We start from the raw sequence: 17,129 nt of genomic DNA on the forward strand, positions 1-17,129 counted from the left end.
AATACTTCAGACTTGATTGATATTATCATATTTTTGGAAGTGAATATGATATACAATCTTAAAACAACTCAAGAAACCACTTTTAGCAAACATTGCAGAGCAATATGTGTGATCTCAATTACTCTCACCAGACTATGAGTTTCTTCAGAGTCAGTAAATCACTGAATCTGTCTTTCTAGAGTACTGAATATTGTCTGTGGTATGTAACTGGGTGTTAAAATGTGTTAGCAATATGCCTCTGGGGATCTGACCGAGGCCTAATGCAATCAGAGAAGGATTCATTAAGTGGGACTTAGGCTGGTGAAAAGCCTTTTTCCTCACTGGCAGGAAATTAATGACAATATTTGTATAGCATTTTAGTACATCTTCACAACATCATCCGATGCCATCTTTATTTTTATCCTTATTTTATAGATGAAGAAATGGAGGCTCAGGGAGGGTCAAGATATTCCACTTAGCAAGTGGCAGAGCTGGAGCTAGAAACCAGATCTTAGGAAACCAAATGCACCTCTAGGGAAAGAGAGTTTTTCATTTCAGTAAAATTAGTACCTTTGTGGAGAGGGCCACAGTATCCTTTGATTTCACTTTCAGGAGGTCGATAAAGTAAGATCGGAAGAAATGAAGGCAAATCATTTTGCCAGGTCTTTCTAACTATAGAATTCTGATAATCAGCACTGACTAGAAGCTGCTTTATAAAAGACTACGATTCCCAGCATGGCACAAGGGACCGCTGGGAAGACTTCGACTCCCAGCATGCTGTACTTCGGAACTCCCAGTCCCAGAACGCAACGCTCCTCCTTACTCAGAGGGCCGTAGAGACTACAGTTCCCAGCATGCAGCGCCGCCCCCAGTTTCTGGCGCCCCGTGGGACCCTGCTTCGGAGAGACGTTTTGGACTCCAGAGGGCGGGCCCTGGAGTCCCAGTCCCCTTTGGCGGACGTGTCTGCCGAGCGGTTCTGGCCCGTTGGGCCCGTCCAGACGGAACCTCGAAGGGACGGGTTGGGGCCTGGGCCGGGCTTCGCCCAGGCAGCGTCTGAGACAGCCCCAATGGGGCCCTCGGGGGGCCTTCCTCCCTTTGAACTGCGGTGGCGGGTGGGCTCACTGTATCCTGCACCTTTCAGAATAGGGGCCGCCATCACCATGGCCACTGCTGCGAGTCGCTTGTGCGCCGGCGGGCCGCGGGACATCTTGTGGCGCGTGAGTGCTGCGCGCACTGTGGCAGGCGCTCGGCAGCTGCGGGGGTCGGGCTGGGCATGCGGGCGCTGGTCGCGCGTGCGCGCTGGGCGGGGGCGGGGCTGGCTCGAGTGTAGTGTGGGGAGCGCGTGGGGAGGGGGCGGCTCGAGCGACTTATTTCAGGGTTGTGGGGGGCGTCCTGAGTGGAAGCTGGTTACAGAGGGGACGGGCGTGCTAGGGAAAGTTGATTACAAGTTGTGTGTGTGCGGGGCGTCCTGAGTGCAAACTCGCTACGGCGTGAGAGAGGGGTCCTGAGTGGAAGCTGGTCATAGTGGGAAGGATGTCTTGCGTGGGAGTTGGCAGAGAATGGGGAAGAGTTGTATGCAACTCTGCTAGGTGCATAATTAATAACTTGTTGATTACTTGGGATAAGAAGCGGGAAGGAATATCCGGAATCGGAAAGAATGTGGTATGACCTTAGCAGAGGCTGGTCTTGGGGACTAGGTGAGCAGGACAGGTATTTTGTCAAATTAGAGGAATGTGTGAACTGTGGGCCCGAGAAGAGGAGGTACTTCCTTGTTGAAGTCCAATCAACAGTTCTGCCTCCATTCTGTGGAGGGCACAGAGATATAGGAGTAAGATCCCTTTTAGGACAGTGCTTCTACCCCAGCGGCACTGCCATCTACTTGGTATCCCAAGTTACTGAGTCTTACCTGTTCTTTACCACCTGTGTTGCCAGTCATCAATGTTCTGTAGATTGTATGTCAGAAACGTGGCTGCAGTTTTGTTTTTTTTTTAACTTTCTCTCTCCCACTGCCTTCCTTCAGACACTGACTATAATCTTTGGCTTGGGCAATTGGGCTGGACTGCCTCCTGTTTGTCTCCTGTCTGTGTCTTGTTCCCTCTGATCCATCTTCATTATAGCCACCTTACAGACACAAGGGTGTTTTACCTTCCAAAATATAAATCTGATCGTCACTTGTGTGCATAAAATGCCTCAGTATCTCTTCTTATATTCAAGTATTCAGCAGTAAATCTTGTGCCTCATATGGTAGGCACTGGTGAGTCAGACATGAATACAATGCAGTAGTTGCCCAGTAAGGAGCTCATGTCTAATAAACGCAATTACAATATACAGTTGGTTCCTGGAAAATGAATACACTTTCAGATATTGACATATCTATCAAACCTAGAGAGACAAGTATAAGTTGCTGTAAAGTACAGTTGTAAACTAATTGAGACCTCCCTCACCCCCCAAAGTGTGATATTTAATGTGACATCTGACTCTGGACTAAAACAAGCATCAGTTCACTGTTATTACAAGTTTCTGGAGTGGTGTGTAGTGTTACTAATAGTAGTAACCATTAGAGTGTATCTATAGCTGCATGGACTGTGATCTGGGTGTAAATATTAGTGATTAACATCCTGTATGAAAAGATAGGATTTGCATAACTGAAATAACTGAAATAGCTTAACTGACTTCATGATTGAGGGATATTTGTTTGTTTAATTATAGGTTTTGGGCTGGAGGATAGTTACAAGTATTGTCTGGTCAGTGCTGCTTCTGCCCATCTGTACCACAGTATTTGTCATCTTCAGCAGCATTGATTTATTTCATCCTATACGGTGGCTGTGTGGTAAGTGATACTCAGTTTGGGGAAAACACATTTACAGGACCCACTTCTCAACATAAAAATTGCCTTATGTTTTAAATAATTTATTTTAATTGCTGTATTGACAATGACAAAACATTCACTTTGAGGTATTCTTAAGGCATTCCCTTCCTAACACTATATAATAAGATTAGTAGAGACATCAGAGACTGTGTAGTATTATCACATGAACAGAAAGATCATTAAAAGACCACATAAATAAAAACCTAATTTTGTTTATTTGTCTCTTCTATTTGACAGCTTTATTGAGGTTGTCTTTTTAAGGAAGTGAACTATTCGTTTTATATATTTAAAAATTGTAGGTAGAAAATATGACATACCTTTTTAAAAAGTCTGTCTAAAATTAAGAATACTTTGGGACTTCCCTGGTGGTGCAGTGGTTAAGAATCTTCCTGCCAGTGCAGGGAACACAGGTTCGATCCCTGGTGCAGGAAGACCCCACATGCCACAGGGCAACTACCCGTGTGCCACAACTACTGAGCTGTGTGCCTAGAGCCCGTGGTCCGCAACAAAGAGAAGCCACCGCAATGAGAAGCCCGCACACCGCTACGAAAGAGTAGCCCCTGCACACTGCAACTAGAGAAAGCCCGTGGGCAGCAGTGAAGACCCAGTGCAGCCAAAAATAAATTAAATTAATTAATTAATTTAAAAAAAAGAATGATATCCTGGAATCTGATGCATGAAATATATTTTAAAATTTCTATATTGTGGCTGATAAGAAAGATGAGAAGAGAGAAAAGGAGGAAAGAATAAGGAACATATAGTTAAACTGAAAGATTGATGAGGAAAAGATTGGAGCAGGCTAATGTTTCTCCAAATCCTTGGAGATAAAATTAATAAATTCATTAAACTAAACTATTTTATGTTAATAATAGCTACTAATTATTGCTGCCTACTGTGCACCAGGCACCATGCTAAGTACCTTAAATATAATACTTCTTATGCTTCCTACGACCTTGTATAATAATGATGTAGTATCCCTACTGAAATGAGGGAACTGAGACTCAGGTTATAAGTCTGTGCAGAGACACAACTAGTGAATAACTGAACTAGGATTTGAATATTGGTCTCTGACTTCAAACCTATGTTTTTCCACTCTGCCACACTAGAATTAAAAAAATAAAAAGAGAGAAATGTTCCCAGAGTAGGTTTTGAAGTCTTTAAAGTCTTGCCTGAGGCCTAGAAGCACAAATACTCTTGAAATTCTTTTTTTCCCTCCCTCTCAGAAACAGTAACAATAAATTTCTTTTTTTTTTTTTGCGGTACGCGGGCCTCTCACTGTTGTGGCCTCTCCCGTTGCGGAGCACAGGCTCCGGACGTGCAGGCTCAGCGGCCATGGCTCACGGGCCCAGCCGCTCTGCGGCATGTGTGATCTTCCCAGACCGGGGCACGAACCCGCGTCCCCTGCCTCAGCAGGCAGACTCTCAACCACTGCGCCACCAGGGAAGCCCAGAATAAATTTCTTTTGCTTTGGAAAGTGGGAAGTATGTTGTTAATTTAATTTTTCTGAAGAAATGCCAATTTTCAAAGAGTTAAAAGCTTTACCTTGTGACTTTTGGAGAGATATTGCTGCTAAAGAATTAAAGTCATTTTAAGTTTTTTGTTGAAACATATCAATCACTTCTTGGGTGAGTCTCACAGGTCAAATGAAATTAAGCCATAAGCCAGCACAAGAATGGCAAGTATTTCTGTAACCACCTTGCTGCGTCTGCATCACTCATGAGCTGGGCTGTCTAGTTGCAACCTCAGAATATTTCAATATTGTAATCTAGAGCCATTACCAGTTGTTCAGTATTGGCACTTGAGATAAGCACTTTCTGCCATTTCATGGCCCAAGGGTATCCTAGTATCACTTTCTCTTCAGATTGGATTTGATTTATGCCATTTTTCTCATCAAATATTACTTATATTCTTCAACTTTTGCTTCACAAAGTCTTTACAGAGAAACTGTAGTCCTTCCTTCCTTATTTCCAGTCACATGAATCAGTTCTTTCACTCTTTTAGCTCAGTATAATGCTTGAGGAGTTTAATTGTAGATATTGAATAAATATTTTTCAATAATTTTGGTCACTGAATTAAAATTTTAAAAATAATTGGTTTCATTATTAAGTCTTAGTTTATTTAACAAACATATATCGTTATATTTATATCTCTTGTTCATGTTTTTAGGCATAATATATACATATTTTATGGGCTTCCCTGGTGGCGCAGTGGTTGAGAATCCGCCTGCCGATGCAGGGGACACGGGTTTGTGCCCCGGTCTGGGAAGATCCCACATGCCGTGGAGCGGCTGGGCCCGTGAGCCATGGCCGCTGAGCCTGCTCGTCTGGAGCCTGTGCTCCGCAATGGGAGAAGCCACAACAGTGAGAGGCCCGCCTAGCACCAAAAAAAAAAAAAAAAAAAAAAAAAAAAAAAAATATATATATATATATATATATATATATATATATATACACGTATTTTAAACTTTACTACATTTTTAAATGGAATATTGATTGTTGAACTACTCTAAAATGTGAATGTATTAGTATTTCACAGGGACATCATGATTTTTTTATAATTTGGCTCATTTGGATGATTTATGGATTATGCTATTTCTAGAAATGTTACTTTTTTCTAGCTGTAGGGACTAATTGCATTTATTAAGAAGAGATCTGAAAAATATTATTTACATTTTTAAAAGAAACTTTGTTGGTATATTACTAAATGTACTTCTCTGTTTCACGTGATAAAATGTTTGCATATGGTATTATTTTGTCTCATGTTAACATCTGGGTCATCTAAAAGAAATTCTAGTGTAATTTTTAAGGACCTGGAACTTGGTCCAAATAACTCGCGCTGTGTGTAGTTCTTGTGTTGATGTCCTATAGGACCCATCAGCAGTATATGAGTAAATTTTTAAATAAAAGATAACTTTTAAAATTCAAATTATTGTTGTGGTTCAAGGCCCTTTTCTATTGCAGTATACTAAACATGACTATATGACTGAATGAAGTTACTAATTCATCTCTCTTGTGTTTTAGATTCTTTCAGTGATCTGTATAGTTCCTATATAATCTTTTACCTTCTGCTGCTGTCAGTGGTAATAGTAATAATAAGTATTTTCAATGTGGAGTTCTACACAGGTGAGTTTTCAAATATTAACCATCTTCAAAAATATCTGAATTTATTTTACTAAGGGCAGACTCAATGCATTTTATATGTGGATGTGTACATCAGAGGCTGTGTTTTATGTCAAAGTTTAAAAAATGTATACAGAATTATTATATATGCTTTGAATGTCTTACCATAAAATTTATTTGACCAATACATTCTCTGTTTTAAAAAAAGTAATTAGAACTCCTAGGACAAATATTGGATGATTCCACTTATATATATGAGGTATCTAGAGTAGTCAAATTCATAGAGACACAAACTAGAATGTTGGTTGCCAGTGGGTGGAGGGAGGAGGGAATAGGCAGTTGTTTAATGGGTATAGAGTTAATGGGTACAGGGGAGGATGGAAAAGTCTGGAGATGGATGGTGGTGATAGTTGCACAACAATGTGAGTGTACTTATGCCAGAAAACTATACACTTAAAAATGGTTAAGGGACTTCCCTGGTGGCCGAGCTTCCAATGCAGGGGGCTTGGGTTCAATTCCTGGTCAAGGAACTAAGATCCCACATGCCACACAGCGTGGCAAAAAGGTTAAAATGGTACTTTTTTAAAATGTGTACTTTATGACACAAAAATTTAGACCTTTTAATAATTCACAGCTGGTGTTAAAGTTGTAATTCAGCAGATAGATTATAAAAATAACTCCTTTATAGAGTGAGAGATCAAGACCAGATGATTTCTAAGGTCCTTTTCACATATTGAAGTCTATAATTCTGTGGTTTTCCAACAAAATTTAAAATATCATATGTTTTGCCTTGGGAGAATCACCTGTTAGATTTCAGAGCTTTTTACCTTTGCTCAGTTTCTCTTCTTGCTCTTCCTGCCCTTTCAGATTCCTTAAATCTATCTTGAGGTAAAATCAGAAGCTTTTTCTGATACTTCTTTTTTTCACTATAACATCATTCTTCTTTTTAGCTCTTTAGTACTTCCTTGTTAGATATGGTATAAAATTTCACATTGTTCTCTGGATTTTATAGTATACCCTTTTCCTTTGCTTTTCTGATCCCTCACTACTGGCTGATGGATCTCTTTTTTCTATTCAAGCCGTCTATAGAACCCCTTGGTTTACAGCATGTGTTCTTTCACACTGTCCCATGTACCTGGGTCATCTAGATTTAGATGCCAGACAAGGACTCTCCAGCTAGTCATTTTTTTTTTTTTTTGGCCTCGCCACGCGGCATGCAGGATCTTAGTTCCCCGACCAGAGATTGAACCCGTGCCCCCTGCATTGGAAGCAAGGAATCTTAACCACTGGATCACCAGGGAAGTCCCCGTCTAGTCATTCTTCAAGCTGACTAGTCACTTTGGCTCATTCCTTCAACATTCCTTATGTATTACTTTATGCCATGCATTGTGTGGGGATAAGAGATGTATGGTCCCAGTTTTCCCCAGGGGATCACAATTAATGCTGAGAAAGACAGTAATACATGGATAGTATGGACGTATATAGAAGCCCCATTTACCCAGCATGGGGAGCTTCCTGGAGGAGGTGATGCTTGAACCAAACCTTAAAGAATGAGCTGTATTAAGTAGACACAGAAGAAAAATGGTGTTTTAGGGAAAAGGTGTATCATATAAAAAGGCTTAATGACGTGAGAAGGTTTGGTATGTTCAGAGTATGAGTCAGAATATGTCAGTTACACAGTCAGTAGGCCTTGTGGGCACTTCTGATGGGAAGGGGAAGGTGATAGCAGCCTCTTCTCCAAATTGTAAAGCACCTAAGTCCTCTCCCTTTATACTTAATTTTGCACCTCCCCACAATCTCTTTACTTGGTATATATCAAAAGAAGAATGTGTACAAAGATAGGCCAGGGAACCCTGTGCCAACTGTTTTCAAAAGTCAGCACTCCTCCCACCTCCCACCCACACTTGCTTCCCCCAGCTCACTTCTGAAAACCTTTTAGGATTATCAGAATGGTATTAGAAATTCCCATGCAAGCATTTATTTTAGTATTCAGTGTTATCATTATTTACCTGGTTTGTGGTTTATTTTTCACAGATGGATTATATATTGACAATTTAAAATGCTGAAATAAGGATAACTTGCTGGAGGGCAAGCACTGTCTTAAAATTATTATTGTTTATTCCTTTATGGCAGTGAGGGGAGTGCCAGGGTAGGCACTCTTTGAGCTATTAGGAATCTTAATTAAAAAGAATTGAAAAATGTTAATCATACTGTACTTAGGTTTCACCTCTCTAGATCCTTTGGTTTTTCTTTTTCTTTGTGCATCTGTTTGTATTCACTCTTTTTCAAATGATTTTAACTAAGAATTTTTAAGTTGGTATTTTTCTGTACTATATTTTACATTGACTCTGGGTTTCTTCCTGCCCTTTTGCGTATTTGTGCAAAGATGAGAGGGAATAGCTTAAGTCCTCTAATTTCGCATGCTGCAGATTATAAAGCCAGAGTCACGTGTTTTGTTTGCAGTTGTGCCTTCCATTCCCTGCTCGAGACTGGCACTGATAGGGAAGATCATTCATCCTCAGCAGCTCATGCACTCCTTTATTCATGCTGCAATGGGAATGATGATGGCTTGGTGTGCTGCGGTGATAACCAAGGGTCAATACAGTTTTCTTGTGGTTCCCTGCACTGCTTCTGAGAGGTAATATTACATATATTTTTTCTAAGGGTGCTTGTTTAGTTACTAAGCCCAAAGTGACCTATATACATTAATAGTTTATGGATGTTCTTTACTTTCCGTACTTCAGTAAAAAGTGCTTTTTTACATACATCGAATGTTTTTGATGTTTTATGTTTGTTGAATTCAAGTTTTTTAAAACCATTTATTTTGTACAAGGTGCTATGCTGAATGCTGTTGGATTTGTTAGAATGACTCATACATGGACTGTAAGCTCCTTGAGAGTTGAGAACAGTAGGGGATTTAAGACCTGCCCGCAAATGGATATAGTAGGAGAGAAATAGGAATGTATGAGAAATAGGATTTAGTAGGAAGAAAGTGAAATATGCAGATAAAACCTCTGGGGGTTCAGAAGGCAGGGAGGGATCCACACATGGCTTCTTGGAGGAGGTGGTATTTCAGTTGGGGTTTGAAGAAAGGACAGTATGAGAAGAATGAAGAAAAAAATTTTTAATAATTAAAAATTCCTTCAATAGAGTACTTTTATAATTTTGAAACTTATACAGTTCTTGAACAGATGGCATTGATGTAAATTTCAAGTTTATATTCTGACTTTAAAAGTCAAAAAAGTAATCTTAAGTTCTCTGTTATCCAGACTTTAAGACGGTATTCATGACTGCTACTGAATACTTGATTTCCTTTTGTCCCCCAGTTACATTATATAAGGCAAGTTTTTTCCTAATGCAATAAATTTTCTTTAGTGAAAAGGGTCCCCGTGAGGGATTGCCTAAGTTATAAGAGCAACAAAGAGAGAAGCCCAAAGTTACAGCATCTCTCTCAGGTTATAGCCTTTATTTAGAATTCTTCAGTCCAGATGCAATTTACCAACTCGTAAGCACCATCGCTTACTGTCACAGGGGACTTTCTTACCCTTACCAGATTTCTGGAGGAGCAGAGCTAGAGCATTAACTAAAGGTCAAGTTCTCATGCATCAGGGAAAAGGGTTTTGTTAATCTTTTGCCCACACTTAACCCCTTTGTTAGAATTTGGGGCATTTCTTAAGTAATTAAGTCAAAGCTTTGCCTTCAGTAAATAATGAGCCTAAAATAGTAATATGCGTCCCTGACTGTTGAATTAATAACCTAACTTTTCCCCTTCAGCTTAGATAGCCCTGCTGCACAAACCTGCTTAAATGAGTATCACCTTTTTTATCTGCTGGCTGGAGCATTTATGGGCTATAGCTATAGCCTCCTGTATTTTATTAACAACATGAACTATCTTCCATTTCCCATCATACAGGTAAGCTATGATTTGAGCATTACGTTATGTCAGAATTTGGCAGAGTTAAAATTGCCTTGGTGTTTGTATATATAACTGGCATCATCTGATTAATTCAAGATTTGATCAGCAAAACTTAGGACTGAGATCCTCAAAATGCCGTTTGGAGAGTAGATCTTTGTCTTCATGAGACTTCAGTGTCTGTTTGAGAGCTGCAGTTGCCCTTCCTGCTGCCACTCTCAGAATACCTCTTTGCTCCACTCTTTCCCTCCCTGCTAGGTAGTGGCAGTTGCTGTGACCTAGCAGGGCTGTGGGAGGATGATGATGACATTCATGCCAAGTACCTCTGTGCAGCTGCCAGCTTCTTTTTGAACCTAAGAAGCTCATAAGCTTGAGAATGTACAACTAAGTATAGAATATGTCAGTTACTGTCTCAGATACTTTTCAGAACAAGGCTTGATGTGCATAAATAAAACAGTTTTGACTGGTTTGAGTGGGATAGGTTTTTAAAATTCTACTAGTTTGGTAGGAGCTGTCTCTTCCTCTGGCAGGAGAGAGAAAGATGGGTTGAGATTTTTCCGGTGCCATCAAGGCTTTCCCCAGCCTGTTGCTGCTATTCTTGACTGTGCTATTATTTGCTTCATTCCTGCTCTAGGGCATGCTGAGTACTGGGCTTTGGAGCAAAACTGTTAGAACCAGCCCCTTCCCACTAGGACCCAGTCCGGTAGGGAGGGAGGGATATGTAAATAAATGATGTTCCACAAGAGTGTAAGTGTGAGAGTGTGACAGATTAGGATTCTCCTGGTTTAACTAAAAATTTCACATGCCCGTTGCATCCCTGAGAACAATCTGATGAAAATACACCTACTGCAAGGAGATAGTGCTCACAGGATCTGGCCCTTATCTCCCTGCAGTCTGTGAGTGTATGAACAGAGAGTCCTATTTACAAATTCTTCACATCTTGTGAAGGTGAATTAAAGCAGAGTGTCAGCTTTGCCACCTCAGAATTTCAAAAGGAAAAAACCCCCCAAAATCCTGTATAGAAATGTCCATGGTGAATCAGCTTTGATCCAAACACAGTTAAGAATATAGGAAATGAAGGGGAAAAAAAAATTAGAGAAAAATGAGATTACCCCCAAATATCTTGCTCCTCCATGGACTTGTGTTGAAAGTAACCACCTATTTAACATCACAGATGTGTAACAGTAAACAAGGGGAGTCCAGGATTGACAGTACTGATAAATTATTGTTTGTACCATGTACTGTCACATTTGTAAAATTTGACTACTAAATTTTTTGTAATAGCTTTTGATAAAATCTTAGATTCATTCTTGTGTATTCTTCCAGACCCTTTACTGTACATTTATGTATATAGTAACTATAATACTACATATTTTCTGGGGTGGGGTTTTCATAAATAGTTTTATATTGTACATATTATTCAGTAACTACTTTTTTCATGTAACAGTATGAAAAATTAGATGTTTTTAAAAATCTAATAATTTTAACCATTTACCATTAGTCCATTAGGTTTTTTTTCTATAAACTTGCCTATGCTACAAAAACCAGTTCTATTGCCCTTATTAAATTCTTAATGACAGACTGATAGGGAAAAGCAGAACATTGGCATGGAGTAGGAGACAAAGAAATGGATTAATGCCAAGACAGGCTTGGCAAGTTATACGCCAATAAGACTATTTGAAAGTATTAAATGAGATAAGATTTATAGAGCCTGGCACATAGTAAATATTTGAATAGGTACAGGGCAGCTCATAGCCAAATCACAGAAGAACCCAACAGGGAATTGAAAAACACTTCAGCTTGGGAGCAAGAAGAGGGTTTATTACCTATTCTCTGCATATCTACTGAAATGTCTACCTGCTTCCTTAGCCTCTCTGGACCCTTGTGGGTGATGATGGAGGTGAGAGCTGCAGTAGGAATAGTTTAGGGACTATGCCCTTTTTATTAAGGGGTTGAGGTGAGATGGTGGTAGCACCCAGTAACTGCATCGAGTAGTGCAATTCATGTCTTGGACTTTGAAAATATCTGAATAAATCAGGATACTTCAAGCTGTATGGTTAGTGATCAAGCATTCATTTCACCTGGGCTGCTTTTTGTAAGATGCTATGGGAATCTGCAGACGTGGTATGAAGACATAACCTCTACCTAAGGACTATAATTCTTTGCTGTCCTTTAGCTTCTGAAATCCTTAGAGAAGGATCAGCCTTAATATAAACACAAAAGAAGACCGGAATTTGGGAAGTCTATCTTTGGTTCTTTGGGTTTCCTTAAATTCTTTCCAATAATTTAAAAAATATTTTTTCCATTGGCATTTTTAGGGCCGACAACCCTTGTTTCACAAGAAGTGTAATTTTTTCAAGAAAAACATTTCATATTTTTTCATATTTGATTCTTTTCTCTTAGATTGTTAGCATTGGAAGGTACCCACTAAGGAACTGTTGAGCTAGTTCAGCCTTCTTATCTCACAGATAATTAGATAGGAGACGAGGCTGACTTAGTGTTATACAGAAAGAGGAAGCACGAGAACTCGGGACTCCCAATTCTTAGTCTCGTGTCTTCTTCACTACCTCCTATTTTTCTGCAAACAGCATGTGAAAAATTTTAGTGTAGAGGCAGCATACATTATCTTTAAGGTCGCAGGCTCTGAAGCTAGCCTGCCTGCATTAAAATTGCAGATTTTTCTTTTGCTAGCTGGTAACACTAGTTAAGTTATTTACCCTCTCTGTGCCTTGGTTTTCTCATCTGTAAGATGGGGATAATAATAGAACCTCCTTCATGGGGTTGTTGTGAGGTTTAAATGGATTAATGCGTTTAAAGTGCTTGGAACACTACCTGGTATGTGGTAAGCATCCAAAGAATGTTAGCTGCTATTGCTGTAATTATTATTATGTTTTTTGTACTTACTCCATCTCTGTTGTCCTTACTATAAGTATAGATTGATATTCTTAATTTTCTCATTTCTGGTCTCATATCAATGAGATGTTGTATAATGTAAATATTAAATACTTTAACATCTGAAATGGATGATTTTTTTACCTCTGCAATAAACTTTGTCTTTTTATGCAGTGATTATGTTTTATGTGTGGACTGTTATAGTTATGTGCTTGCTTTGGAATAAAAAAGAACCTTTGTTTGAATGTCATTTGATTCTGGTTTTCTTTTCTTCCACAGCAATACAAGTTCTTGCGCTTCAGGAGGTCTCTGCTTTTGCTAGTTAAGCATAGCTGTGTGGAATCGCTGTTCCTGCTTAGAAATTTCTGCATTGTGTATTATTTTCTTGGTAAGAATTTCTGCTTTTTGATACAGTATATGTATTAGCTCACAGCTCAGAAAATATCATTCTTGATTGTATTTATGTATTTCCTACAATTGTAGGTATGTGATTAGCCCAGCTGATTGCTTGTTTCGATTAAATGTTTAGATTTAGATTCAAACGTTCAAAGACTAGTTAAGAGAGAATATTGTTACAGAAAATGTGGTATATACATACAATGGAATAATAGTCAACCTTAAAAAGGAAGGAAAGCCTGTCACATGCTACAATATGGATGAACCTTAAGGACATTATACTAAATGAAATAAGCCAGGAGCAAAATGACAAATACTACATGATTCCACTTATACGAGGTATCTAAAATAGTCAAGGGACTTCCCTGGTGGTCCAGTGGGTAAGACTCCAGACTCCCAATGTAGGGGGCCCAGGTTCGATCATAGTTGGGGAACTAGATCCCACATGCATGCCACAACTAGGAGTCTGCATGCCGCAACAGTGAGTCTGCGTGCCGCAACGAAGATCCTGTGTGCCACAACTAAGACCTGGCGCAGCCAAAATAAATAAATAAATATTTAAAAATATATAAATAAATAAAGTAGTCAAACTCTTAGAAAGTAGAATAGTGGTTGCCAGGGGCTAGAAGGAGGGGAGAAGGGGGAGTTGTTCAGTGGACATGGAGTTTCAGTTTTGCAAGGTGAAGGAGTTCTGGAGATCTGTTGTATGACAAGGTGCCATATAGTGTATATACACTTAAAAGTGGTCAAGATGGTAAATTTTATAATGTATTTTTTACCACATAAAAAAATGTATCCTTTAAAAAAAGAGAGAAAGTATTGTATATCATTTAGTCATTACTCTATAAATAACAGATTCCTTTTTATAACTTTTTGTAACTTGCTAACTAATACAACAGAAATACCCTGTTGCTAAGGGGACATTGTAGAATTTATTAACATGAATTTTAAGCACAAAGATGCAGCTTATTTACTATAATGAACAGTACAAGTTGAATGGAAAACCTTAATCTCAACAGCAACACATATTAATATAAACAAAATCCAGCATTCTAAAATACTGTTTTCAGACTATAACATTTTCTGGTCCTACTTTTTTTTCTGTGGAATAATTTTACAAAGTTGTTCTATTTGTGCATAGGCCATTCTGTTGTCTACTTAAAAAAAATTTTAGTTTATATAATTCATTTTTCTACATAGCTTTTATAATTGTCATTTTAATGTCAACACTTTGTTGTTTTTTATTAACCTACTGCAATCAGCCTGGATGTTCCCCTGTTGTTGTATCAATACATTTGGGCTGACGTAGCAGCTGTGTCAACATATCCATGTCAACTATTTCTTCCATAATTCCAGTTAGATTTCATTCAGATTTCATTTCCAGTGTTACCACTTTTCATTTCTTTGTTGCACTTTGGTCTTTTTGGCCAGTTTCCTCTTTCAGTTTTTCATTTTGGTAAAATGTCATGGAGATTTGTCACGGCAGATAAGGAGGCAACACAACTACATGCTTTGCTGTCTGTGCCAGAACTGAATAACAGACGTGAGTGACTAATCACTAACAGACTTTGAAAGAAAGGATGTCCATCTGTTATCTATATACTGATTTGTGTACTACTGAAAAGCTAGAATTGCTATATTCAGTTATGCACAGCTAAGGTCATAGTAACTGAAATTTAAATTGTGTGGTTGCAGGCTGGTGTTATTAAACCACAGTAACTGAAATATGTACATGTTGGACCTGTGCAAAGCAAGGACTGCCTGTATTTAGAAATTACTCTCTTTTCCTGCCCATTCCTAATCAAAGTTTAGCATTTTGACTGAGGTCTTGGTGTCTACTTGGTCATCTCATCCACCTCATGTTCCAAAGCATGATTAAGATTTGTTTCATTAACTTTTTATGATTATAGCATGGTATTTTTTCATTTCAGGCCACATTCCCAAAGCTTGGATTAGCACTGCTATGGACCTTCAGTTAGATGAGTAAGTGATCCTGAAAAGTCCAATTTTAATGCTTTTAATTGTCTCCATCCTTTTAGATGTTTGTACTTTCCAGATGTTTTATTTAGATTTAGCCTTTAAATTTTTTAAAAAATTGCATTCATTTTTGAATACACATAGTTCACATAATTTAAAATTCCAATGGTATATAAAAGGGTATACAGTGAATCTGTTGGCCCCTGTGTCTAGTCACCCAGTTGCTTTCCCCAAAAATAAGCAATGATAATTCCTTTTTTGTTAGATACAGCTTTTATATAAGTGGATTTCTTGAGTTGCATGGACATACCTCTCTTTTGTTTTTCTGCTTAATAATCATTCTTTGCTATGTTGTGGTAGATGAGCACTGTACTGTGGTTTTACTCTAATTTTACCTGTGAGGAAACCAGATTTGAGTCAGGTCACGTGACCAGTTGAAGGTCATAAGTAACAATGGAGTGACAGCACTGGGGTTTATTGTTCTAGTTATTCCCTATGCACTTTGCACATAGGCAAAGCTTTAATCTTTATTTAGCAAATAAATGTAAACTTCTCTATTAGTATTTGTTCTTTTAATTATTGCTTATTCCACTGTGATATCTGTATCATCTTAACTATTACCACTTTTGAGGAGTGGAAATATCGACATTTATGGATGTTTGAGGTATTATGGTTTCTCCAGTGTAGATTTCAAAAAATTCCTAACTTTTAAAAGTTGCTAGGTAAAAATTAGTTTTGTCTTCTGCTTAATCACTATATATGAAACCAAATGTGTGGGTCATTTATTATGTTAGCCCAGGTTTTATACTTGGTCAAATGGAAAGAGAAAAATAATAATGGTATTGATAGAAATTTAATATAATACTTTTTTCCTCCTTTCACTTAAAAAATGTTTTGTTTGTATGACAGTGCCTGATATTCTGGACTTAATGTATGCCAGGCCCTCAGTGATGCTTATTTAAAAGCAGAAAGGGCTTCCCTGGTGGCACAGTGGTTGAGAATCTGCCTGCCAATGCAGGGGACACGGGTTCGTGCCCCGGTCCGGGAAGATCCCACATGCCGCGGAGCAGCTGGGACTGTGAGCCATGGCCACTGAGCCTGTGTGTCCGGAGCCTGTGCTCCGCAACGGGAGAGGCCACAGCAGTGAGAGGACTGCGTACCGCAAAAAAAAAAAAAGAAAAGAAAAGCAGGAAAAAAAAGCAGAAAAAAACCAAAAAACTTTATCATGCCCACTGCCACCCCAACCCCAAGGAATGTCAAGTACTACTCTGGGCACTCCTAACATAAACGTTTTAAATCTCATAAAAGCCCTAAGAGGTAGAATGAAGAGATTATGCCACCATATGGATGAGGAAACTGAGGGTAGGTTAGGTCAAGTGATTAACAAAATCACAACATTTAGAAATAGCAGAGTCAGAGGTTCTAGTCCTGTTTTCACAATTGCTAAGTGTGTGATTGTAGGATTATGATGACTTGGCAAATTGAGCTATTCAAGGTTTTGGTAACATTGCCTGCATTCCCTTTATTTAGCATTCTAACAGTTTCTTCAATGATTTTAAAAGTAAAGTTTGTTATTTTTAGATAGTACTTTGTGTTCTTAACTACTATGAAACTGTTTATACATATACAGATAGAGCTGAAATCTGGTCCAGGAGAGGTGCTAGTCATGCTGAATGGTTTTTAAGTATCAAGCTACAAAGCAACAATAATAAAATTTTACCCAGTCTCTAGGGGAGACTTCTTCCATCATAGAAAGTGACAGTGAAGATTTGGAATGCAAGAAACTGAGAGCTAGTTTAGGTCTACTCTTCCCTTAAAGCTCCCTTGTGTACTTTATAAGAAGGTATTAGTGAAAGAACTGTACAGGGTACAAAAGGAATCTATCATCATTATTATTTAGAAATAGGATTTGTTTGTTTCTCAGTGTGGGGCCTCAGGTCTCTTAAATGCTTAGATTGTATTTTTCCTACAGGATTAAATAGTA

General features: G+C 38.6%; 1 protein-coding gene across 2 annotated transcripts in view; it reads left to right on the forward strand.

Moving 5' to 3' along the window:
* The first annotated feature begins 865 nt into the window (after positions 1–865).
* NDC1 (NDC1 transmembrane nucleoporin) overlaps positions 866–17,129 on the forward strand; it is a 46,056-nt gene continuing 29,792 nt past the window's right edge. The window contains exons 1-7 of one of the 2 annotated variants that reach the window (XM_059063022.2): positions 866–1,196; positions 2,689–2,809; positions 5,869–5,970; positions 8,431–8,605; positions 9,742–9,880; positions 13,052–13,160; positions 15,100–15,151. In XM_059063022.2, coding sequence (XP_058919005.1) covers positions 1,047–1,196; positions 2,689–2,809; positions 5,869–5,970; positions 8,431–8,605; positions 9,742–9,880; positions 13,052–13,160; positions 15,100–15,151 — 848 coding nt within the window. In that variant the 5' untranslated portion in view covers positions 866–1,046. Of the gene's footprint in view, positions 1,197–1,539; positions 1,808–2,688; positions 2,810–5,868; positions 5,971–8,430; positions 8,606–9,741; positions 9,881–13,051; positions 13,161–15,099; positions 15,152–17,129 lie in introns of those variants that run through there. The other variant, XM_059063049.2, reaches the window with a different exon arrangement.

The sequence above is a fragment of the Kogia breviceps genome, chromosome 1 (genome assembly GCF_026419965.1).
Source record: "Kogia breviceps isolate mKogBre1 chromosome 1, mKogBre1 haplotype 1, whole genome shotgun sequence".
Lineage (NCBI taxonomy): Eukaryota > Metazoa > Chordata > Mammalia > Artiodactyla > Physeteridae > Kogia > Kogia breviceps.